Source organism: Aythya fuligula, chromosome 6, assembly GCF_009819795.1.
Source record: "Aythya fuligula isolate bAytFul2 chromosome 6, bAytFul2.pri, whole genome shotgun sequence".
NCBI lineage: Eukaryota > Metazoa > Chordata > Aves > Anseriformes > Anatidae > Aythya > Aythya fuligula.
Window position 1 is genome coordinate 39482088 of NC_045564.1, and position 27155 is coordinate 39509242.

At 40.7% G+C, this 27155-nt stretch overlaps 1 protein-coding gene across 1 annotated transcript; it reads left to right on the top strand.

The window, feature by feature from the left end:
• The first annotated feature begins 527 nt into the window (after positions 1 to 527).
• Positions 528 to 27155, top strand: MARCHF7 (membrane associated ring-CH-type finger 7). Its single transcript, XM_032189842.1, is given in 12 exon segments — positions 528 to 643; positions 5602 to 5758; positions 8455 to 8613; positions 11922 to 12093; positions 13703 to 13870; positions 18174 to 19067; positions 19070 to 19289; positions 19538 to 19707; positions 21059 to 21168; positions 22619 to 22732; positions 24715 to 24763; positions 26689 to 27155. Coding segments are annotated over 11 exon segments (2229 nt in total). The 5' UTR covers positions 528 to 643; positions 5602 to 5611; the 3' UTR covers positions 26715 to 27155.

Consider the following 27155-nt stretch of genomic DNA (forward strand, 5'->3'; position numbering starts at 1 on the left):
TCTCGGGGCCGGGCTCGCAGAACGCAAGGGCGCGGGGCTACCGGCGGCGGGGCTCGGTCACCGCCCGGCTCCCCCAGTGACGCCAGCTCGGGGCGGGGCGGGGCGGGGCCGGGCCGCCCCTCCTCGCCGCAGGCCCCCGCGGGGAGCGGCGTCAAGGTGAGGCCGCGGGCGGCGGCTGGCGAGGCGCCGGGAGCGCGCGGCCGCGGCACGGCCGATAGCGGGCGGCCCGCTCGTTCCCTGCCCCACAGCACGGGCCGGCCGCCGAACGGGGAGGCTGGTTCGGACGGCGCCCGTGCGGGGGCTCCCCGCGGGCAGCAGCTCCGCCTTCCGCCGGGGGGCGGCTCGGAGCGGCCGCGGCTGAGCCGAGCGCCCCCGCCCCGCCCGGGCCGCCCCGCTCTGCACAGCGCCCCCCGCAGGCGCAGAGCGGGTCGGCCTCCCTCCCTCCCTCGCCCGCCCCCGGGTGCTGCCGCGGCCGCTCTCGCGAGAGCCGGGCACGGGCGGGGCGCAGACGGTGACTGACAGCCGCGGGGGCTCGGCGCTGTCGCCATTGTGCTGCGGGGAGAGGCGGCTGGATCGGCTCGGCTCGGCGCGGCCGCCTGCGGGTCCGGCTCCTCCGGTGACCCTGGGTGCGCCGCCCGCGACAGTGAGTAGGGGCCGGCCGCGGCCTCGGGGGGGGGGGATGGCCCGGCCCGGCCCGGCCCTGGGGGCTCGGCTCGGGCCCGCGCGCCGCCCGGAGCCCGCGGCTCGGGGCCAGGGAACCATTTTGTGTCGGGGCTGGCCCCTGCCGCGCAGAGCGCTTCCGGCGGGAGGGCGCCCCCGCGAGCTCCGCCGCCGCGCCCGGGCCCCGCCGCCCCTCGCCTCCTGGGGGCGCCCCTGCCTCGCGGGGTGGGGGCAGAGCGCTCGGCGCCGCCCTCGGGGCCAGGCCGGGCGCGGCCGCCGGTCCCCGGCCTCCCCCCGCCGGCCGCGGGGCGGCGCCCTGTCGCTGCGCGGGGCCCCGGCTCCGGGGCGGGAGCGGCGCGGGTGCTGGCGGCGGCGCGGGGAGGCGGTCGGCTCTGGCAGGCGTCTCTGTTAATCCGGGGAGGCTGCCGAGGTTCCGCCGATCTTGCGGCGGCGGGTTGGGAAAAAGCCCCGAGCGACGAGCCGCGCGGCCGGAGGAAATTGCCCCCGAGGCCTGCTTGGCTTGTCGGTAGAACGTGCTTCGTGGGTAAAGGTGGGAGAAGGCCGCGCGATCAGGACCTGGGCGACAGTCCTGCCACTGGCTGTGTACTGCGTCAAAGGATACAGAAGCCTGTAGCCGTAAAAACTCAAGTTTTAGCTAGTAGCAGCACCACGTAGTTCAAAGGTAGAAAACTTCCGTTTATGAGCTGGGAGCGAGGCGTGTGCAGCGCTCTGAGCGAGGATACAAGAATGCTTTAAGCTGTCAGCAGAAGGCGTGGTAGCTAGTAAGGGCCTCCCTTGCTGGTAGACAGAATACATCAAATATCTCCCTCGTTTCTCAGTAGAGGGGGCTTAGGCCACCAGAGAAGCAGTGAGAAGTCCCAGTTTTAAAAGTTTGGTGTTATTTTTACCTTTTGAAATTACTCTGCTTTCCTGTAAAGAGCTATCAGTTTTGGTTTTAATCTGTTAATGCCTGCCTGTGGCTAGGTTAGATCTAGTTCATCTAGTAGTTGGAGGAATCACAGCTTAAGAAGGGCAGAGCGTTAGAGCTGTCTACTCAAAATAGGCAGTTCAGCTCCACCTCCCAGATAAGACACGGTCATCTCTTTTCCATGTACAACTGAAATTTAAACTTTGATTTCAGAAGTTGTTTTTTTTTTTTTTTTTTTTTTTTTTTCCCCTGTCTTGAGATGCGTCATGTAGTGCCTTACTCCTGAAAACACTGGAGTTCAGATTCTTCTGTGGTGTTTTGTGTGCAAAGTTGAATACCACTGTATGAGCTGATGGAATATTATGCTTTGATGAGGAGTGTTTCTCACACCCTATTCCATTTCCTATTTTCTGCTGTATAGCCACTCTGCAAATTGTCGGATAGCAGCGTGAGTAGTATCAAAATATGGAAGTCACAGAGAATCCAGAAATGTGGTTTGTCAAGGTAGTGAGTTGAGGTTGCACAATGAAGGATGTGACAGGTGTTGTATTTGAGTAAGGTATTGTTCTCCTTTCTCACAACAGCAGCCTTTTAAACCAGTTGAGGATGTAATGCAATTTTTTTTGTATTTGTTCCTTAAAAAAGTTGTTTAAGCATTTTTCTGTCTCACTGCCTTCTGTGTAAATTTAGCTGACTACTTCATCATTATAGAACTTGTTATAGCATGTTAATCATCATTTGGGGTTTGGTGAATTTCTTTGCACGTAAACAAAACGTTTGAGGTTTTAAATTGGAGTGCCATTGTGTTCGTTCAAAACAAAAGCAGACAAAAAAAAACACACCTCATGGTACTGTGATATTGTAAAAGAGAACCATTTTAATTCCAAAATATCCTATAAAACTGATGTTTCCCCTTTCAGATGAGTATTCTAGTGACGTAAATAATTTTTTTAAATGTTGAGATCACAGAATCACTGAATGTTAAGGATTGGAAGGGACCTTCAAAGATCACCGAGTCCAGTCCCCCTGCCGGAGCAGAACGCCTAGATCAGGTCACACAGGAACGCGTCCAGGCAGGTTTTGAATGCCTCCAGAGAAGGAGACTCCACAGCCCTGCTGGGCAGCCTGTTCCAGTGCTCTGTCACCCTCACCATGAAAAAGTTTTGTCTCATACTTAGGCAGAACCTCCTGTGTTCCACATTGCACCCCGTTGCCCCTTGTCCTGTCATTGGGTGTCACTGAGAAGAGCCTGGCTCCATCTTCTGACACTTGTCCTTTACATACTTATAAATATGAATAAGGTCACCCCTCCGTCTCCTCCAAGCTTAAGAGACCCAGCTCCCTCAGCCTTCCCTCGTAAGGGAGATGCTCCACTCGCTTAATCATCCTCGTGGCTCTGCACGGGACTCTCTCAAGCAGTTCCCTGTCCTTCCTGAACTGAGGGGCCCAGAACTGGATGCAGTATTCCAGATGTGGACGCACCTGGTCACTGTCGTCTTATGTACTATGTTCTGTGATGGCATAGTACATTCTTCTTGAACACCTCGTTCTGTTACCATGATTGTCATAAGCCTTGTGTGACTCTGTGTATTAAAGCTAACTGCAAATATGGTTGGTCTATGAAGCCTTCCTTAGTGAAGTGCTTAAAACAATTTTCACAGAACTCTGGATGATAAAAGAAACCCAAATGAAAATGGATTTCCTGCTAGCGTTGGTTGCCAAAGTTGAGTTGTATCTGGTTTGATTTATACAATATGTTCAGGTCATAGCTCCGTTGACTTCAGTTGGAGATGTATGCATATTTTATTTCTTTTATGTTGGATGCCCAGAAGATTAAGTGGTCTTCTGTGCTTGTATTGGCAAAATGATTCACCTGAGTGACATGTTCCACATCACTCAAACTGTGGTCAGAAGCAAAAATGAACTCCAGTTTCCTCATGCAGAATTTCCCTGCTTGAGTCAAAAGGCCTTTCGTTCAGTAACTCGGCGTGAAAATGAGGCAGGGTTCCTCTTGTCAGGTGCCTGTCACTATACAAAACTGAGTCATCTTTATAGCAGGTCCCTGTTCGCTTGCTGAGGCCAAGACTGTGCAGGAAAAGTATACAGTTTTAGAGGATTTAATTGTAGTGCATATTCATAAGCTGACATTAAAGTTGGCATTTCCTAACGTGCTCACTATAAACATATTTTTGTGTTTAGTTTTCTGCAAGATTTACTTAGAACATATCCCTTTGATAGTATCATCCTGATGTGTTCAGGCTGAAATCATAGAAGACAGCTGCTTGTGCTAATTTACAAGATGGAGTTGATTGATAATATTGTCCTCTTGGGGTTACCACTGGAGGAGAGAATTAGTCTTGTGCCTCTTCATGTACATTTGTAGAAGCAGTTAGCTAATCTTAGTCTCCATTTCAATTTCTAGAGACTAGGCATTGGACACAACTGTCTTCTATCCTGTCCTTTCCTATTGCGACAGGCTGATTTTTCTCTCTTGTGTGCATAAGCAATTTTAGTAGCATTAGATGATCTCTGATTATGTCTTAAAGTTCTTGAACTTCTTACACTTGTATTTCTTCCCCTGCTCATTTGGACATTCATTAATCCTGCTGTACGGAGCTTCCTTTCCTTCATCTAGAACCTCTGCATATTTTCTGTCTGCGTCTGACGTTCTACTTGTGTTATTTAATTCATTTGGTTCTACATACATCTGAAGGAAAGTGATACAGAAGCAGAATGATCCATAACTGAAGCGGTAATTCTGGTGCTCAAAGAATGTTAGGGATTGGAAGGGCTCTTGTGTACCAGTCCCATAAACTAAGTTTAATCAATGGACATCTGTACAAACTAACTTTTACCAGGAGAGTATTGGGTAGTCCTGGGTACATGAACTCAACTTGTAACTGCAGCCAGGCATAGGCAATGTCAGGATTGCTCCAGAAGCTTTTCAGAGACGTAGCTGAATGTGAGGAAATAATTGTACTGTATTGATTGTTTTTTTGTTTTTTTTTTTTTTTTTTGTGTGTGTGTTTGTTTTTTTCCCTAATACATCTTTTTCCCATTGCTGCTCTCAGAAGGCAAGGTCAGAACTGAAAGTTGTGAAATAAAACATTGTACCACTTTGGCAAATCACCTGCACCGATGCAGTTCTTAGCCACCTGTTTTACGAGCCGTTAACTGTCATGCACCTCTTCCTGCACCACACAACTGCAGATGCTGTAATGTTGTGAATGTTATTTAAGAGCTATTTTTTGTGGTGTAGTTCTTTCTGTACTGTCCTGAGGAGGAGGAATATTAGAAAACCAGTTATCTATCTATCTAGAGTTCTTAAGCAATGTGAAGTTGAGATATCCTTCAAAGGACAGGAATGCCAGGATCACTTCTTATGTGGAAAAGGCACCAGCATTTGTTTTAAAATGCCTAGAAATACCAACAGAGCAAATATTTACTCAAAAATAAATTTGTATATACATGTCAGACCACATACTGTGGTTTTATAAATGAATTTTCATGGTAGTTGTCTTGGAGAAGTGAAATACTTCTTTGAGGTGGGTAGTTTTAACAGGAAAGTGAAGTTTCACAGTTCTGACCCTGAAGAATAAGCTTGAGTGTAGTTTCTGCAAGTAGCTAGTTGATCTTCTCATGTTGTAGATGCGGCACATAAACAGAAAAGTTACTTCAGGCTTTAAGAAATCAGAGGATTCTTTCCGTGACTCCTGGTTCGTTTTTGCGTTACTGCTGCAGGGTTCTTAAGGGATATAAGTAATATAGTAACAAGAATATCAAAAGCAGCTATGTTCCTAGTTTTCTAACAGTGAATGGGAGGGGGTTTATGGAAGAGGTGCAGAAACCTGAGAAGGAATTCATTTCCACATCTTACTGACCAGAACAAAGCTCTGTGTAAATGTATGTCTGTGTGTGAGTAATACTTACGTTACACTGGAAAACAGTTGCGCGTGTTTTGTGTGTAGATCCCTGCATTTGAAAGAAAAAGTAATGAGTGTGTCCTTCTACAGGGTACAAAAAATGGAATCTAAACCCTCAAGAATTCCTCGGAGGATCTCTCTTCAGGCCTCCAGCTCTCCAATAGGATCCCGACCATTACCTGGAAACAGTTTAGGTGGGGCATATAGTGCAAGAGAATCTTCACGGAGATTAGACTCTGGATACCAGGTAATGGTATTGATTCTTTCTATGAAGCGTACGTTCATTTAATGTTTGTTTCTAACAGAGGAAAAACCCTAGAGTTGCTGACCCCCCCCCACCCAGGGGGGGAATTAAAAGGAAAAGTATCGGCCACGGTCTTGCATTTGTAAACAAAAAACATAAGTAATCATCCAAGGCAATGATTTGATGATCAGGCCAGTGACAGTTTTCACAGAATCACGGAATGGCTGAGGTTGGAAGTTACCTCTGAAGATCATCAGATCCAACCCCCCCCTGCCAAGCAGGATCACCTAGAGCGCGTTGTGGAGGATGGCATCCGGGTGGGTTCTGAATATCTCCAAAGAGGGAGTCTCCACAATCTTTCTGGGCAACTTGTGCCAATGCTTGGTCAATCTTACAGTAAATAAATGTTTTTCTTGTACTCAGCTGGAACTTCCTGTGTTTCGGTTTGTGCTTGTTGCCCCTTGTCCTGTTGCTGGGCACCACTGAAAAGAGTCCAAAAGCATCCTCTTGACACCCTCTCTTCAGATATTTGTATATGTTGGTAAGATCCCCTCTGTCTTCTCTTCTCCATGCTAAACAGGCCCAGCTCTCTCAGCCTCTCTCTGTCTGAGAAATGCTCCAGTCCCCTAATCTAGTGAACTAGTGAACCTGTGAACTGGTAGTTCTAGGTTTGACATCTTTACCTACTTTTGTTTGTAGCTCTGCCTTTAAAAATCAGCTGATTGATGAGAAAAGGGCATCCCGATACCCTTTTGCTTTAAACTAAAAGAGGGGAGATTTAGATTGGAGATTAGGAGGAAATTTCTCACTCAGAGGGTGGTGAGGCACTGGAATAGGTTGCCCAGAGGCTGTGGATGCCCCATCCCTGGAAGCGTTCAAGGCCAGGCTAGACAAGGCCCTGGGCAACCTGATCTAGTGGGTGGTGTCCCTGTCCATGGGAGAGAGAGTTGGAACTGTGTGATCTTTAAGGTCCTCTTCAACCCCAGCTGTTCTGTGATTCTATGACATGATTTTATGATACTATGGATCTGTTTTGACAATAGTCACTGCTGTCCTAAACTTGGGTAAATGGGTGTTGCTGGTGAGGGAATGTGAGGATTTTACATGGAATGTTAATAGGGCATTATACTTCACGTGTGGATAGTGATGCATATATAGGAATACGTTGTGGTTCTAAGAGTTGACAGTAGGATGTACTACTCTGCAGCATGTGCTCACTTTGCTTTCTGTAAGAAAAGGTAAGAAGAGGACTTCCAGGTTTACATCATACTGTCCTGTCAGTATGTTAGTACAGCTACACCTGGCAATGGATAGGGCTGTGGCAGAGACCTTTGCTGTTTGATGCCAACCAAAATGTTTTTTTGTGGGATGAAGGTATGTTCAAGAGTAAGAATTCATACTTGGCAGATGCTTTCCCTTTGAAAGAGGATTGTGGTAAGTATAGATTAAACTGATACAGAAATTGTTTTGGGACATTTGGAAGTAACCAGAGGGCTGTTGGGTTCGATTATCTTAATTTTGTTTCTGCTCCTGTCAGCAGTTCCCACCTAAAATTTTGGGACTAGAAATGTAAGTGCATTTTAGTCTTTGCAATGCAGAATTTTAACTTGATGACTAAATGTTTATTGTATAAAATAGTAATGAATTCTGTCCCTGCTAACAAGTGATCTGGGGCGTTGTGTTGTATAATTCCTTCCCCAGAAATAGTTTCACAAGTAACACATCTAATTATCTTTAGCACAATGTACGTATAGCCATGTGTTACACTTTGTTATATCTAGCCTGCATGTGTTTGTTAATATGTAGGCTACAAAGATTGCCTAAGGGTGGTCTTCAGACAGTTTTGATCTATTTATTTTTTTGTATTCCTACCCATTTTTTGCAGACCAATTGCTCTGTAAAACCGTCTGATTAAAAATAATAAAAAATAATAATAATAAAAAAATTGAATAGTCTTGCTCTTTCATAAGGTTTATGGACCCATCCAGTCTAGATGGGATGACACTGAAAGCTTTTGGTCAGAAGATTAGTCTCAAACTGTGAAGCTAGATATGTTACCAAACTGTTTTTCCACTGTCAAGGAATTAGGAGGGTTATGTACTTGATTTCATTTATTACATGAACTGCAGTGTTTACACTGTGCAGTGCGTTATCATTTGGATGTTTTGTGCTGAGCAACGTGCTTCTACTCTGAGGAATGACCTTTACAATACTTCCCAGGTAAAACGGAGGGAAAATAATAGCAGAGAGGATCATGTTGAATCACTTTTTTCCACTCCAATTTATAGAAGATAGTCTGAGAGCTTGTTTTATGAGACTAGCGCCCAGCAGTTAAATAAATAAAACATACGCAGGCGTGCTTAAATGGAAGATGGTAACTTGTCATATTGAAAGTTGAGTTCCTTAACTGTGTCCTGTTTCTGGAGTATTTAAGTAGGGGTAACACCCCAAAAAACCTACTGTCCACAATCAAATGAAAGGACAGATAAAGGAGATAATTAATAGAAAAATATTTTTCCTTTCGCCAGTGGTTTTCTTTTTAAACCTGGCTCATTTCTTCTTGGGTATACCTTGAGGTTTTTAATGGATGTCTCCAAGTTTATTAGTACCTCACCCTTTCCTGCATTTTTGATATTCAGATCGGATATACATTTCATCTTGAGTTATAAGATGTATCTGATAAGCATGTTGTTCTTCAGGAATCCACTGTATTGAGTACTTCTGGTAGAGACTGGGGAATTGGAGAAAGAGAGACCCATGAAACTGCTTGGAAGCTTACAGCGTCCTCTCCAACTCACTACTCAGGGACACTTGATCATCCACGGTCTGGAAGATTCTGGGGAAGCAGAAACAGACTGGTAATAACTTTTAATGTGTAATGACTTCTTTAGAAAAGAGGGTTTTACTGTAGCCTTCGCAATCTGAAAAAAATGCTAGCAGAAGCTTGCTGTAATGTTTTTAGATAAGAAGATCTTACCAAGTCAAACTGGAGGGAAAATAAGATGGCAGTGTTAAGAAATTATTCAGAGGATGAAAATAGTAATGTATATTAATTTGACTACTAGTAGAGCCACTCACTTCAAATTTCTTTCTTAAGAAGGGACCATTCACAAAGAAAAAAGGGCATGCATGATTAAAGTCTTTTACATGCTGTAGTCCTACAAATGACAAAATAAATGTTTTACTGGATTTTTCTAGGGCACAGTGTTTTTTGTTTGTTTTTTTTTTTTTTGACCTTACCAGCTCTGTGACCTGAGAACAAAGTTGGTAGTTTGAAGGATCTGTTTTAGAAAACTTAGCTTTAGATTTACTTACAACTTACAGGTAACATAACAGTTAGTTACATGCTGCTTGCAGCATACTGTGGAAGAAAATGGAGGCCAACCTCTCACCAGACTGAGATCCAAGGCTCAGGCCTAAACAGCTTGCCTTAGGTGGCCTCCATAACCATACATGTAGAACTGAACCACAGAATTGTCCCTTAACAACTCTAAAGTAGTTTGCTTCTTTGAATTACTTATGCACTGCAGAGTAAAAATAAAACACTTCCAGTTGCATTAGAAATAAAAAAAATAGAACTGATAGTCCTTTCCAGCTGAACAATTCTGAGATCTAGTCCAACTGTCTGATTATTTCCCGCTTTAAGAGGGGTAAAGCAGACAACTATAAAGACCCTTGGGGATAGATAGCAAACTTGAAAATTCTGCTCACTTGAAAACTGAGAGGGTTTTTGGGTACCTAAGGATACTTGAACCATAAGTAGGTGTCCATTTTCGTACAGTTACTTAAAAGGTGAATGCACGGTCAGAAAAGTGAGGAGTGTGGAAAACTGTGGGGATGCTGGCCTGCAGGAGTAATCCTAGTAAATGGCTTTAGATATGGTTGGAACCTGTGGTTGTAGTAGGCCCATGTATATGCAGTTAAGCTAGAGCTGCAGGCTTTTTGAAGTGAGAGTGTTGTTTTTTTTTTTTTTCCTAAGTTAAATTTTCTTCTTAAATTATGTTCTGATGGGGGTGAACACTGCAGAAGGCTCAAACTTCCTCTTGTCAAATAGCAAGCGATTAAAAGATAAATTACATTAAACATATAACTTGAGGGGAAATTAACCTATTTTCACACTTGGTTTGTGATGTTAGATTCTCTGTCTGACCCTTTTGTCTTCTATGATGGGGAAAGAGAAATAATTGAAAAGCATTGGCATAAGCTCAGCAAAACCATAAAAATAAAACACAAGTAAACAGTTAATTTGTTTGGCCAATTAAGAAGCTTGGTTTCAAATACTTTCTGGGAGAAGAACAAACTGTTTGATCAAGCTCAAGTTTTTGGTATCAAAAAATCTTGGCGGTGAGTAACCAGACCAGTAACTTCACGGGCCAATACGTTTTCCTTTCTTTTTCTTTCTTTTTTTTTCTCAGTACTAGGAAGGCTATATACTGCAAAAATTGTTTTGTACTTTTTAAACTATTTCAGTTGAGTTTAAGCTTAATAAAAAAAGCTTTTATTTTCCTGGTACAAAAAAGACAGGGATCTCCTGGAAAGAGCCCAGTGGAGGGCTACAAAGATGATATGGGGCCTGGAGCATCTACCCTACGAGGAAAGGCCTAGAGACCTGTGTCTGCTCAGCATTGAGAAAAGAAGATTGAGAGGGGATCTTACTAATGTTTATAAATACCTTAAGTGTGAGAGACAGAAGGATTTGGCCAATCTCCTGTCAGTGGTTTGTGGGAACAGGACAAGGGGCAATGGCCACGAAATGGATCACAGGAAGTTTGGCACCAATATGCAAAATAACTTTTTCATGGTGAGGGTGATGGAGCACTGGGACAGGCTGCCCGGGGAGGTTGTGGAGTCTCCTTCTCTGGAGATATTAAAGACCTGTCTGGATGCCTACCTCGGTGTACTGGGTCTGTCTGGGATGTTAACTTTTCCTGCAGCAGCCCATTCAGTGCTGTGCTCTGCACTTGTAGCTAGAACAGCAGTGGTATCACACCAGCGTTGTGTGTACTGCTGAGCAGTGCTGGCACAGCATCAGGACTCTCTCTAACCCTCCTAGGGGGTGGGCAAAAAAGTGAGAAGAGAAACATCACTGGGGCAGCTGACTTAAACCAACCAAAGGGATATTCCATACCATGTGGTGTCACACTCGGCAATAAAAGGTGGAAACAGGAAGAAGAGGGGAGGGGTGGGCTCTTGTGAAAACTTCAGTTCTCCTCCTGAATGCCAGCTACGTGCGTTGAGGCCCTGCTTCAAGGACGTGGTCAAGCATTGCTCATTTGTGGGAAATGGAGAGTAATTTCTTTCCTCTGCACTTCCACATAGCCTTTATGTGTTTTTTTTTCCCTTTTTTCCTTTTCCCCTTTCTCTTTTTTTTCCCCTTTAGTTAAATTGTTTAGTTAATAATAATAATAATAATGATAATATTTTTTTCCCTTTAATTAAATTATTCTTATCTCAACCTGTGAGTTTTCTTTACTTTACTTCTTTCCCTCCTCATCTAAGGAGGGGGAATGAGAGAGCGGTTGTGGTGTTTAGCTGCTTAGCATGGTAAAACCACCATACTTGGCACCCTGCTCTAGGGAACCTGCTTTGGCAGTGGGATTGGACCTGATGACCTCATGAGGTCCCTTCCAAACCCTATGATTCTCTGATTAATGTAATCAAAATATTTCTGGTCTAAGCACCTTAATAGAAAGTAGAGCTACCTCCTAGCTAAGTATATTTTAGGTTGTTAAAAGATGAGCAGGGTTTGTTAAACTACTATATCATAAAGGTAATCTGTTACAGCCATTTCTGAAATACAAAATTATGTTTGCTTTATTATCTGTAAACCTACATCTGGGCATTTTTATGGTATCTTAAGAGTCAGGATTATCTCTCTGTTCTTTAAATGTCATCCATCTAAAAAAGAAAAGGTGCTGACTGTAGTAGAAACCAGCTTTAGATGCGGAACTGCCTTGAATAAACCTGAGAAATGCTTGTGCTCTTGACAGCAAAATTCTATAATATTTTTAAATAAAAGAAGACTTTGCGTCGTAAAGTTATTCTCTGCTGGTGTTGTGGGGTTTATGGTATATATGCTATTTTTCAGTATTGTAGGCTGTGGAAGGTACCCCTGAAATACTGTATCCATAATTATCTTTTTTTTTTTTTTTTTATGTTATTTCAGTCTACATCTTCCTCCTCTCATTTTACATCTGGGTGTTATGGCGAGTCTGAGAGAACTCAGGGAGCATATTCAAGACTGCATAACCAGCAGCGAGATAGTGATTCAAAGAGACCTAAGCTGTCCTGTACGCCTACCTCTTCTGTGAGAAATAATGGCTTGACTGCCTTTTCAGGTGAGAGGCTGACAACTAGAGCTGAGCTACGTGAGAGTTTTCTGAGTAAGATCAATCAGGTCTTACTGAGTTGGAAATAACTTGCTTTGAAATACTATGTTTCTGTTATTCTTCAATATGAAAAACTTTGACGGTAGTATATGAAATAGTGAGAATGCTGTTGATGTGTTTGAAAACTCATTAGTACTCATGGAACTTCAACATTAGCTGTACCTATTCCATTTGCAGTGAAGTTGGACTTAATGTTTCAAATAGATCTGAAGTGGTTAAGATCTCAAGGAAAGAATGAGTGCACTTGTTACATATGATTTCAGGGGACTAATTGTGTTAGTAAACCTGCATGTGTCAGACAGCAGAAAGAAAATCTTTATGTACTTAGCTCTGTGTTTCAAGAAGCATAGTGCCATAGCTGGTTAGAATGTTGTTGGTACGGGGTCAGGCCCTACTGATAAATAACTTCATTCCCTAAACTATTTCTACAGGCCAGGCAAAAATTAACATTCTACATGAGGAACTCTTCCAGGAAAAACTGAGATTCTCATTAAAGCTCTAAATAACTGTGATACTTGCTTAGATGTAATTTAAGCAAATACTTGGATAACTGTAATTTAAGCAATATGCTAACAGTGGTCTAAAGGCCAGGAAATAACAACAAGCTACTACTGAAAGCATTTCTAGAATGTTTTGAAACAGACCCTTAGAGACATTCAGATTACCTTTATGTGTATAGACCAATTTTGGTTTTATAGAATTACGTGGCCATCCAAATAAAACTTAATATGTTCTTACTAAAAACCCTGTACTGTAGATACTTTCTTACTCTTGTGTTAATGGCAGTCATATTATTAACATGACTGTTATGATCTGGGACACGTCTGTCCGCTTCTGGATTGGTCATCACCCTGTTGACCAATGAATGCCCAAATATAGATTTAGAAGTTAAAAGTATAATAAATTCATGGTGGGTTTTTCAGAGCCATTGAAGAATTTTTTTTTTTTTTTTTTAATGAGTTCTGTTCACAGCTTAAGTATGTATAGTTCCTGATTTAGTTGTTGGAGCTATTATTGAAAAACAAGATCTCTTCAAATTGAGCTTTTCCCTTCTGTTTCTGTAATATGAGCAAGAACAGTGTTTGTCACTGTTCTTAAAAGTAGTTTTTAAAATGCTCTTAAGATATTCAGATGTCTTTTTGGAAACTCAATCTTAGGAACGCTTAATGAGTTTCATTGGAATGGCAGCATTTATTAAACCTCGAGTTGCTGTTTTGCCTAATGTGAAGCTACCTAGTAATTAGCTGTCACTGGAAGACAAGATCCTACTTCCCTTCTCCTGTCCTGTTTGACTGTTACAGGGTCTGACTCTTCACAAAAGTATTACTGCTTTTTTTCCCGGGTTAGCTTACAGAACCAACTGCATGGTTAAGTGAGTTGCCATCAGCAGCAGAGTGATGCTGTATTCTTAGCTTTTTGTTGGTAACTGGCCACTTGATCAGCTTAGTGGTATTGCTAAACTCCCCCTTAATACAATATAACCAGAATGCATGCTGAAGTACCAGCTTTAATGGATTTTAAAATTATTATAAAAATGTGGCATATTTTCTTTTCCTAGATGCCTCTTGGAGGTATAGTAGGATTCCTAGATCTTCATCTGTGATGCTCGGTTCTCTGGGAACTGAGCTGGTGAGAGAGCGAAGAGAGTTAGAAAGAAGAACAGATATGTCCATTAATGATCTGGTGGATCACAGTTACAGAAGCAATGACTTGTCATCTTCAACATGTATGTATTGTAAAAACAAAGCTTGTAAACACATAGGCTGCATGCCTGTTAGTTTCTTCCCATGTGCTTTCCATGCGTTCTTCAAAAAAAACAAAGTCAAAAGATCTATTTAATTTAAAGGTATTCTTTTAAATAAAGCTGTTTAGCCGCTCTCTAGGTGTTCACTAAAATCATCAAAAGATATATGAATGATCTAGCTTACATAGATGCATTCAGTCATAAGAAAATGGTATCAGTGTTTGCCACAGTAACAGTGCGAATATTCATTAAGCCTCCTTTCTCCTTGTGTATTTTAAGATTTCTTTTTATTTTGCCATACAGAAATAAATTAAAAAATTTAATGGACTCAAAGAATTTCCACCAAGGCACTCACCCATATCTCTTTCCATTGTGTTTTTTGAGTGTTTATTAGGGAGAACTGCTAGATCATTGACAGTACAACTGAATAAATACATATACTATAGGAAGTGAGAGATCTGTTCAATGGTATCTGCTAGGACTAGTATGACTTTCTGCATTGTCACTTTCACTTTCTCCCTCTTTGGATTGTTGTGGTCTGAGGAGGTAGCTAGTCATCAGTCTTCATTGACACCCTTTTTGCAGATGCAATAGTGGTATTTTATATGCAGAAGTTAAAACTACAACAATCCTTTACAGCTATACAGAAGATGAGCAGAAAAAATTAAAAACCAGTTCCAATTCTCATTCAGCAGTTTTGCCTTGCCAGAAGAGTATGTTTTAATGTTGTCATACTCTACATGACTTCAAATGGGTGAAAAATGGGGAGTGTACCTGGTAGAGCCTAATGGGAGAAAAGCAGGGGTGGGTAAACTTGCTTTGTATTGTCTGTGCTGCCTTTCTAGCTGTAGTGCCCCCGTCAAGTGCTATAAAAGTAATTCCTGACTGTGTTCTCTGCTTTGTCGTCAAAACCATGTAGGAAATGCTTAGCATCTATGTGGATGTTTCCTTCCTTAGGATATGCCAGGTGCATAAACCTCACCGTCAAGAATAAAATAGTATGATTGCAGTGCAGAACCTGTAAAAAAAAAAAAAAAAAAAAAAAATCGCATGAAAGGTTACGAAGAACTTCTTTACCAAAAGGGCATTGGAGTGGGCTGCCCAGGGAAGCGGTTGAGTCACGATCCCTGGAGGCGCTTAAAGATGTTTATATGTAGAGCTTAGTGATACGGTTTAGTGGAGGACTTGTTAGTGTTAGGTCGGAGGTTGGACTAGGTGATCCTGGAGGTCTCTTCCAACCTAGATGATTATGTGATCCTGTTTCATTCTCAGAATTACTGAAGAAGGACTTCTACCTCCTACCTTAATCTACCAATGCCTGTTAAGTATTTAGAATGTTAAAGGAAATGAAAAGTAATTTCCCTTCCTATGAGGTCAGCGTGGATCTGCTGTCCACTTTCAACCCAATTCTAGCTATTCTGCGAGAAAGAAGACTATCCTTCTCAGCTGCTTCACTTAATGTCACCTAGACTTGAGCTACAGTAGAATTCCATGTTGAGGTATATATGTAGTAATGACAAAAACTATGGTTATAAGAAAGCATTATGTAAATAAATATACTTCAAAAAGCAGTGGAGGGGACGTTCGTGTGGTAATAGTTATTGAACTGGCTATATGTGATTAAGGTAATTGAGAGAGTAGCTATGATTAGTAATACAGGATGATTATTAGTAATTTGATCCTGCTTAAGCTGCTTGCATAGCTGAATCTGCAACTGAAGTTGTTGTATTTCTTTGAGAGAAGCAGTAGTTAGTTGATAGAATTGTAGAATCATTTAAGTTGGAAAAGACCTGTAAGATCATGAAGTCTAACCATCACCTCATGCTACCCTATCCAACGCTAAACCATGTCCCTAAATGCTACATCCACCTGTCTTAAATATCTCCAGGGAGGATGATTCCACCACATCACTGGGCAGCTTGTTCCATCGCACCCTTTCTATGAAGAGATTCTTCCTGATAACTTACAACAGGAGGTTTAAATAAGATAAGGCTGCTTCCTAACTGTCTTATCACTTCTTGTCTGAGAAGAGAGACTGACACCCACTTTGCTTACAACCTCCTTTCATGTAGTTGGAGAGAACAATGAGGTCTTCGCTCAATCTCCTTTTCTACAGACTAAACAGACGCAGTTCCCTCAGCCACTCCTCTTAGGTCTTGTTTTCTAGTCCCTTCGCTAGCTTTGTTGTTATTCTCTAAACATGTTGCAGCAACACAACATCGTTCTTGCAGTGAGGAGCTCAAAACTGAACATGGTACTCAATGTGTAGGCTCACCACTGCTGAGTACAGAGAGGCAGTCACTTCCCTAGTCCTGCTGGCCACACTACTTCTGATGCAGGCCAGGATGGGCACGATACTGGCTCATTTGCAGCCAGCTGTCAACCAGCATCCCCAGGCCCTTTTCTGAAGGGCAGCTGTCTAGTCACTGTTTATCAAGCCTATATATAAATGGCTGCATGGGGTTGTTGTGACCTAAGCGCGGCAATGGGCATTTACTCTTGTTGAGTGCAATACAATGGGATGCAGCCTATTGATCCAGCCTATCCAGATCCATCTACAGAGTCTTCCTGCCCTCAAACAGATGAATGTTCCTGCCCAGCTTGGTGTCATCTGCAAACTTAACTGAGGGTGCACTTGACCCCCTCATCCAGATTGTTGATGACATTATTAAGCAAAACTGGCCCTAATACTGAGCAGCTTATGACTGACATCCAACCAGATTTAATTTCATTCACAATGGCCCTTTGTGGCTGGACATCCTTCCAGATTTTTGCCCAGTGAAAACGACATCCATCCAAGCCTTGAGGGTTATTGGGAAACAGTATCAAGTGCTTTGGTAACAGTCCAATTAACAGTATCACAGCCTTTCCTTTGTCTGCCAAGTGTGTCATCTTACCATAGAAGGAGATTGTATCAGTCAATTAAGACCTGTCTTTCATAATGGCACGCTGGCTGGGTCTCATCACCTGGATGTCCTGCACATGCCACGCGATAGCACTTGGGATGATCTGCTCCATGACCTTGCCTGGCACTGAGATTAGACTGACAGGCCTATAATTCCCCAAGTCCTCCTTCCTGCCCTTCTTGTAGAAAGGTGTTGCATTTGCTAACCTCCAGTCAGATGGGACTTCACTGGTTAGCCAGGACTGCTGATAGGTTGTTCAAAGTGGCTTAGTGAGCACTTCTGCCAGCTTTTTCAATACCCTTGAGTGAATCTTTTGTGGCCCAATAAATCTGTGTGAGTTCAAGAGGTGTAGTAGATAGCTAACCATTTCCTGTTGGTTTATAATGGCTTCATTCTGTTCTGTGTGTCTTCCAGCTGAGCAGGCTGGGTACCCTGAGAAAAATTAGTCTTACAAAAGACTGAGGCAAAGAAACTATCAAGTACTTCAGCTCAGCCTCATCTCTCACCACTATGTTTTCCCTTGCATCCAGTAAGGGAATGAGATTCTCCTTAGTCCTCTGAAGTTTTGTTGCTCATATATTTTTAAAAACATTTTTAATTAACTCATTTTAGCCAAACTAGTGCAGTTGCAGTATTTTTAGGCTACTGTTTTTATGTTTTAGTTCTTTTTAAAAAGAAATATAATAACCCTCCCTAAAAATCTTCGGACTAGCAAGGTTTGTCTTGCTAGAGGTAGAATACTGTGATTCGAAGACGTACGTTTAATTTAGATACTGTTCAATTTCTGTTATCCAAAGTAGTTAATTTTATGCTACCTTTAAGCAGTGTTTTTAACTGCAGTTCTTGATGTTCTTGTGCAGAAAGTAGCTTGTAATAGATGGAGAATATACTTGATGTTTCCTGTGCATTTTTTTTAGATAATTTGGTGTCTGCTACATTGCTGATGTTTATTAATGTTAATTAACCTGTCTTAGTATACAGGCAGAATGGACTGTTAAGTTACTAAATAGTACTGTACATGTACTTTTTTTTTCAGTGTAAGTGTTCTTATATAACTTCTAACAGATGGTTAGTGTTCACTATTTTTGTATTGGCATAAGACAGCAAGTCATACCTTGATAGACTGAAGATTTTAGGGGGGTTAGATTTCATATAGAGTTATCAGACTGAAAATGGGCTTGGTTTCAGTTTAGCATTAGAATTATGAGAAGTAAGTTTAAACTTAATATTGCTCTGGAGTTTACCAGCCAAATTTGAAACAATTTTGTGAAAGGATCACAAAATCCTGAACTTTTGCATTGACATTTAAGAGTTATCCGTCTGGTATGTAAGAATTGGAGCACGTCTTGTTATTGTTTTCCTCTGCTTTCCTGCAACAGATCTTCAGGATAGGCCTGCCTCTTCATATGCAGAGGGAGCAAGACCAAAAGAGAATTCATTAAGCGCTTTGAGGCTGAATGCATCCGTGAACCAACAGTTGCCTTCTGATCGTCAGCCATCGTTTTTCAACAGAGACTCTAACATAAGCTCTTCAAGATCAAGCTATTCTTCAAGGCAAAGGAGAAATGAAATGGAATCACCCCAGAGGAGCATGCAGCCAGCATTTTCTCATACTGCCATTAGAGAAGAAATTCCTTCCTCAAGTGGTTCTGAAAGGGTTTTATCTTCTCAGAGGTCGTTAAATGAGGCTGCAGCTGACAGTGAAGGGAGGCGCACAACCAGACAGCTGCTGTCTCGTTTAGCATCTAGTATGTCATCTACATTTTTCTCTCGAAGATCTAGCCAGGATTCATTGCATACAAGGTCATTAGGCTCTGAAGAGTCATCTGTTGTCCCAAGAGTTCAAGCTTCTACTCTGTCTAGTGCTAATGGAGCTACAACTCCAGAAACTCCAGGACTTCAGACATCTGAAGCTTCTCAGGGATTTAGTTTTCTTAGACGAAGATGGGGTTTATCAGGAATTTCACAGAATCTTAACTCTGATTCGGACGGGGAAAGCTACAGACCAGACTCTGAAAGCAGGAGCACGGGATCCTGGTTATCATCATCTTTGAGGAACAGATGTACACCTCTCTTCTCCAGAAGAAGGAGAGAAGGAAGAGACGAGTCTGCAAGGATCTCCACCTCTGATACAACTGCTAGATCGCAACATGTCTTCAGAAGAAGAGCGTCAGGTGAGGAGACCTCTCTTGAAGCATCAGATAGCCTGCCTCGGGCTTCTGTTAGCAGACCATCAACACCTGCAGTATCTGGCATTTCTACAGCTACTGCCTCCCACCAGATTCAACCCACAGCAGGAGAAGTTCTGGAATTCTGCCTGGTTCTCTCTTTCGCTTTGCAGTGCCTCCAACATTAGGAAGCAGTCTGTCTGACAATCTTATGATAACTGTAGATATTATTCCCTCTGGCTGGAATCAGTCTGAAGGACAAGAAAGTGATAAGTCTAAAATACCACCTTCAAGAGATCCAGAAAGACTCCAGAAAATTAAAGAAAGGTAAATTAGTATGTTCTTTTGAGATAATTAAATGTACTTGACTTAGCATGAGAGGGTTTTATGTAACCTTGATGTTAAAAGGTACTTTCCTTCAGAGAAGGTTGCAACTCACAGCTGTCACGTACAGGCTCACTTTTGTCTTTATAGAAACTTGTATTAATCCTCACAGGTTTGAGAACAGTTGGAGGACAGAAAAAATCGTACATGAAACATGTCACAGTGTTTTGTTGATATTCCTTCCTATTCAGTCTGCTTTTAGAAGATTCTGAAGATGAAGAGGGTGACTTATGTAGAATCTGTCAGATGTCGTCTGCAAGTTCTGACAACCTTTTAATAGAGCCATGCAAATGCACTGGAAGTCTGCAGTATGTTCACCAGGAGTGCATGAAAAAATGGCTGCAGTCCAAGATTAATTCAGGTAAAGGAGACAACAGACTATGGTAAATGTCTGGGTATGGTGGGAAACTTACTAGTACGATTGCTCTTACTAATATTGACATATTTTTGAAAAAGCAATGATTGGGGAGAGAAAAGTGTGTGTGTGTGTATATATATTTCTTTTATTTATATATATATATATATGTGTATATATATATAATATAAGAAAAAAACAAACAAAAAACATTGACACTTCAAGGCTTTTTTTGATATGTGTGCACGCGCACAGATGTGTGCACATTTTCTCCTGTGAGTTATTTCCAAGAGCAGTATCAGTCATTTATAGAACTACATTTTTTGTAATGCCTACTTAGGTGTTAAACAGAACATGTAACATTGCAGAGGTCTGGGGCATGAGAAGATACTTTTAAGAGTTACTCTACCAGTTTGGGCAAGTGTGTTCCCAGCAACTCCTTGCGCATGCAGTTCTAATTATTAAGTCTCTGATAGCCAGTCTGACTGTAGCAGAGCGACAGGAATTTTAAAATCAAAAAATATTTTTCTATTGCAACAGTTCTTGAATACATTGTCTTTTTTTATTTTTTAACATATCTTAACTGCTGTTCAAGGCAGTTGAACAGGAATAAAGATTTTTTTTTTAAGATACACTTCAGAAACTGCACACCATACAGATGTTTTTGTATTACTTATAAATTGTTTGATGAACTTATATGTAGGATTCCTAAGACTTAAAATACATGGCCTGGTAGAGACATGAAGATCATGAAATACTTGTTACAAAAGGTACATTTGCTTGTTTGTTTACTTGGCATAAGATGACCTGCATCAGAGAAAGGACGTGTTAAAAGCCTCAGCATGTAGGGGAACTTCATTTGAAGTGTGCAACTTTGTAGATAGAAATCAACAAATTTAAGACACAAGTCTGTCATAATCTTGGTTTGTTTTGTTTTGTATGAAACAACTAGTTTCAGACCTGGAACTTCAAGACCAAGTCTTACTCCAATAGTATCTTTAAACTATTCTAGTGTATTTATTATTACTTTTGTGTATAACCGGATTACAGTATAGAATTCAAACAGCCCAAACAGCAGCGATTTTATGCCAGGCTTTCAAGAAGTACGGTGTCCAGATTGAACATGAAGCAAAATGCATATAGCCTGATAGGGAATAAACATTCTGTAGCATTTAAATTCTGATGGTTGTAAATGTTCACTACATTTATACCAGAGACCATCTTTTCATCTAACCTTGCTTTGGGAAGTAAAGCCAAGAAATAGTTACAGTCTAATGCTTCTATAATTGTGTCCTGTACTTTAGACTGTTGCAACTTGACACTGATTTCTTACCTTCCCCCTGCGCTTCCCAACCAGGTTCTTCTTTGGAAGCAGTAACTACTTGTGAACTGTGTAAGGAGAAGTTACATCTGAATCTGGAAGACTTTGATGTTCATGAACTCTATAGGGCACATGCAAATGAACAAGTTAGTATATTTTGCTTTGTTTGGTAAGTGTTGATTTTGTGCTGGGAGGGCACTCCTCTTTAGAGAAGGAAAATGTTTCCCCTTTTCAGGAGGACTGATGTGCATGTAAAGTAACAAAACCATGGAACAGATGTATCTCCTCAATATTCAAATTCTATCCTCCTGCTTTTTCCTATTGCTAAGCCTCCATTAAAGGTACTATATCTCTTATCCTTAAGTGCAGATCTGCAGGTCTTTCATCTGTCTTTGCAGTCTAGTGTCTTTGACACATAGGTGCAGTAGAAATCCTGCATTCACATTTATTAAATCATGATGTGTCTTTCTTTTTAGCGTTTTTGTTTGTCTGAGAACATTTTAAACAATTGTTTTAAACATACCATTAGATTTATTACTTTATTCCTCTAATTAAAGTGTAAAAAAACAACTTCTTTTATAACAGAACTTCTTGCTGCTCCTTCAAGTGCTTTTCTAAATTAAAAAATAATAATAATAATAAGTAAAAGTCCATTGGTATTACTGTCTTTATATAAAATGCATCATTGTATAACCACTGGATTGTGTACTGTTTTACAATGAATACATATTAGAAAGCTGACATTGATATATTGAACTATTAAGGGGGTTTTCCTTGTTCTCTGGGTTGAATTCTGTGAACACAGGAAGACTAATGAAATTTGCCTACCTGAGAAGTTAAAAGAAAATACAGAAGAGTAACTCCAACTTTGAAATGTGTGAACTTGGTGAAACATCAGCCTCTGATTTTCTTACTGTTTAGAGTAAGATAACTTACTCTGGTACTCTAGCTCCTTTCACCTGGGCTACATCATGAACAGTCCTTAAGAGTGCTGTCATCTTACATTTTAGCATGACTGAGCGTTGGTTACTGTCACTGTACTTCAATAGAAGTAAGGCCTTTCAAGCTTTTTCCTAAAGAGTCAACTCTAAATGATCAATTCAGCAGTAGTAGCATTTTGAAGATTTTCCTTTATTGCAGTGAAAATAATTTCTTGAAATTTTTATTAACACCTATGAACAACACTTTTTCTTTCTGTAAAGTATTGGGAACACTGAAAAGAAACTGGCAAAGTTTTTTTTTTTTTTTCTTTTTTTTTTTTTTTTTCTTTTTTTTTTTCTCCAAATGGTACAATTCTCTGCTCCTTAGATTCTTACCTGTGAACTAGTCATACTGACTTAAATAGAAAAAGTTCCACAAATAAAATCTATCTTCAAGGATAACAAGTTAGATCTGTGGTTAGTGGGAGGAACTACAAGTATATAGCATTTTAGTAAGTAATTTGTTTTTTCCTATTACATTTCCGTAACTTCCTTGGAACAACTAGAGATGAAATATGTAGTGCTTCCAGTAAAATTTAATTCTTGTTCTGCCTCTTGAATCACATATGTAAATGTACTGCTAACATTCTGAATGTTTCTTTTGATCTCCTTTAAGGCAGACTATGAATTTATCAGCTCTGGTCTCTACCTTGTAGTGTTGTTACACTTATGTGAACAGCGCTTTTCTGATATGCTAGGAACTGCAAGTGAGGCCAGCACACGTGTCAGAGTAAGTATGCATTACTTTTATGGCAGGAATTGCTCATACAGTGAACTTAGAACTATATTGTTGTCTTGAGTGACTCAGGAGCTAGATAGATATCCCAAGAAGTACTACTGTTAATTAAGAGATTTTCATGTAAAATGGTCTAGATTCGTCTAAAGTAGTAAGACTATGTTTGATTTAAAACTGAAGGATACTACGTTATTTCAGTTACTGTGTTGCAAAATTAATTTTGTCAAGGTTATCAGTAACTGATTGCTTTGCATGTATCTTTTGCATATATCAGTTTTCATAATTTCTGGGTATTTATCCAAAACTGGAGGGTTTATCTTCCTCTGTATTCAACATTCAGTTTAGAACATTGGACTATCTGACATGACAAACCTTTCTCATTATGCCAGTCTGCATTACAGAGGTCTGGACCTTGCATTCTCCGTCTGCTGGATTGAGCCTTAAATAAGTACTTGAAACTGCCGAGCTATAGTATGATTTTCTGGCACTAGTCAAAACTCTTAACAATTGGGTTTGACTGGATTCTTGTCACTTGAACGCCTTGACTTAGAAGTGCAGTAAGTGCACCTTGGACCATTAAGAGATCATCATACAAAATCATTTTTGCATAGAGACTCTTTCAAAAATCTGTAATCTGCATGTTAACTTGATACTGGATAGTGAACTTCAGTGTTCTTTGACAACTGATCCCCTGAAAGGTATATATATTTTTTAAATTGCTTAAAAATAAATGGCAATATAAAGCTTGTCTGAAGCTTGTTTGAATGATTGCATAGCAAGTAGTAGGCCTTTGGAGTAGAAGCAGGACTGTGCTCAAATCTTCTACTGTATTAGAACAGTGGTCCCCTTTCTGTACATGCCCAGTTATATAGCTTATTTTCTGTGGTTCACATGAAATGTACATTAGGAAGAAATTCTTTACTCTGAGGGTGGTGAGGCACTGGAACAGGTTGCCCGGAGAAGCTATGGATGTCCCATCCCTGGAGGTGTTTACTGGGGCTTTGGGCAGCCTGGTCTGGTGGAAGGTGTCCCTGCCCACGGCAGGGGGGTTGGAATTAGATGGTTTTTAAGGTCCCTTCCAACCCAAACCATTCTGTGACTCCCATTTTCCTCCTCTACAAGTGTAGAGACAAAAGACACAATCTAACTGTAGCCAGCATCCAGTACAGTTTATTACCTTGAGTGTATTGCAGAAATAAGATGTTCTTAATGGTTCTGATCAGGCGCAGCATTACATAGGCGTGTGATGCTACATTTTAAAGCAGTGAAGATCACCCATGTGCGTTTGATACTGAAACCACAACTGGGCTATGAAACCTCTTACGTTATTCTTGTTTCGTTTTATTTGCTGTGTGTCAGCATCTGTCCTATCATTTAAACAGTGACGTAGATTGTCACTGTTTTTCTAACATTTAACTGCCATTATTGTCTAGTAGTTACCCTGATTTTAAACTATATTTACGGATATAATCTTCAGTGGATTTATGCTTTTTTTTTAATAGCCTTGTTCAGCCAGAGGGCTCTGTTTTTGCCATATAAATAGTGAAATAAATGAAATGGATTCAACTAATGAAGTCCATGTGGGTTACGTTTTTGTGCATTGGAATTTGTAGGAACGGTTTTCATAAAACTGCCAATTTCTTATATATGTGCAACTCTCAAAATAGATGTGTTTTACAGACTGTAGGACATGAAGATGGGGAGGCAATAAATGCTAACAGAAGCATTTGACGTAGTATGGAAGCCAAAATAACTGTGCAGTAGCAATTTGAAGTCTAATATGTGGGACTTGATATTAAATTTTGTATTGATTTTGTAAGTTGAGCAAGTGGGTTAGGATAACCAACACCTGGATTGAAGCTTTGGGATATAAAAAGTGAAGAAAAGGTGAAGAAAACTTCTTTGCTAACGTGTTGCAAATTACTGCACATAAACTTTGCAACTTTTAAACTACTTTCTCTCTGCCTTGTTTCTAGTTTATTAACCTTGCAAGAACTCTTCAGGCACATATGGAAGATATTGAAAGTAGGTGCTTCCCCTCTCCTCCTTATTTCCCCCCCCATTAGATCAAAGTTCAATGAGTACATGAGTACAATCCTCCTTTGCCAAGATGATTCATAATACCAGACTAAATTACTGAAAACTTGACTTTACCCAGTGCTTTTTTCCAGTGTCAGTAGAAATATTCTGGGTGGGAGCTGATTTTAATTCTTCATGATGGATTTCCCAATAGCATCATGACTATGCAAGACTATCCAAGTGTTTCCTGCCAGTGATACCAAGATTCTTTACGAGTTTACCAAGATTCTTTGCGAGTTTATTCTAGTAGTACCTAATTATGGAAATGGTGGTGACCTTTAGGCTGTAGCCTTTTCATGAGTTCTTGTGGAAAAGAAGCATTTCAGGCTAAATTTGACTGTGCTTAAATTACCATACTTTTATTGCCCTTTTTGTTTACCTTCTTTTCCCCACTTTTTGGATGTACGTATTCTTTGATCAGCATTATCCACTTCTGGAATGAATTTAACAATTCTCAGCTAAGGTAGAGGACTAGCTTACTTTTCACCTAGTTGTTCTTCAGTGCAATGAAGTGAGAAAAATGTGTGCTGACCTGTGGTAAATGTAGCCTGAATCTGAGTCTTATTTCTGGGCATTGTGAATAGGCAGTGGAAAGGTAATTGGTTTATCTTCTTTCTAGTGTGTGTTTGTCTCTCAGCATGCAAATTTTGTATATGTATTGAGCTTTCAGTGAACAGGACATGTTTGGTGTATGATATAAGGAATGCTGGGGGGGAATTGTTTAGTTCAAGAAGCAGAGGATTATTTCTGCGTTCAGAGCACTATGTAGGTAATGTTTTCTGTAACAGAGATGGATTGGAATTCAGGATTTATTCTTAAGTTGTGTGTATTCTTATTATAGTAGAAATTAATCTTAGTAAGTGGCATTCCACACAGCAATTTAATCTATATTTGAGCTAGACTTTAACTTTTAGGTTAGGAATACTGACTTGAAATTTGTTACTGACACCATTTGAGTTATGTTCCTCTTCTGAGGAATGTTTTTGGGAGGCTGGAGAAGTGATGAGAAAGACGTTGCTTCCCTCTTTACGTTCAGAGATGGAACAAATTACGTGATTCAAATAATTTCAAGACTGCAGAGTTTGCTTAGGAGGACAGATTAATTCCTGTTAGGCACAAGCTAACTTTACAAACCTGTTGTAGATGTTTGTACTCAGTTTTTATCACAGTTGACAAGCATGTGTTTGTCCTTTAATTCACCTTTCAGTAGCAGAATCCTATGCATATGGGGACTTTACCTTACATAGACTGAAAGAGTGGGGGTGGAGACAGTAGCTGCTTCCAAATAGGACTCACTTAATTGTATTAAGCAACAGATATATATATATATATACACACATGCACACACACAAAACGTGTGTGTATATATATATATCTATATATATATATGAATGTAAATGTCAGAAATTTCTGTTTGCTTAGATTAATGAACTTTTCTTGGTATTTTAGTATAAAGATAGTTTACCTGTGGGAGTAATTTCTTCCCCCTTGTTGGGTGCAGCTGTCATAGCTTGAACATAATCTCTCTCTGCTCTTACTACAGTTGGAATTAGCCACTGTGAACTTCTATATAAAGCTGAATCTCTGGCATAATCATTTTTTCTTCCTTTTATTTTGAGGAGGAACAGCAGGAGGACACTGCAGTTTGTAATGTGGAATTCAGATTTAAAAATGCTACGTTTTTCAGATGTGAGATGCATTTAAAAATTAAGCTATGAAAATTACACAAGGTTTGGGCCGGTATTACAGTCAGCTATTTATATTATGAAATCACCTTTATTTCCACTACTCATTTTAAACTAAAAGTGCTCTAGTTGTAAATTTAACAGACCTTTACGAAGGCTTCTGATTATACTGTGTTGTTCCAACAGCTTCTGAGGATGATTCTGAAGACTGATGCTGGTGGAACTGTGTTGCAAGAGACAAAGAGATGTGCTGCAGAAATGCTGAACTGGCAAGAACAACATCAACATGCATTTGTTTTTTGCTCTCCTTAGTAAAAAGTGCATTGAATATTACTGTAGTTTTTGAAGCACTGTTAAATTCAAAATCAACTGCTGCACTGTGGAACTCAGTGGATTTGAGAACTACTCAGCATGTGCAAAGATTAGATATATGTGTGTATATGTATATATAAGGCAACTTCCCTTTTTAAATGATGGGGATGTGCTTCGTTTTGGGAGACATCAGATTTTGAATATTTAAGAAAGCTATATCTGTCTTTATTTCCTTCTTACTGTAGTCACATTTCTGGTTTTGTCTATCTGGTTTTGCTCTCTACTGGCACTAAGTGGTTATTGTGGGTTTTGGGGTAAGGGCAGGCAGGGAGGGAGGGGAT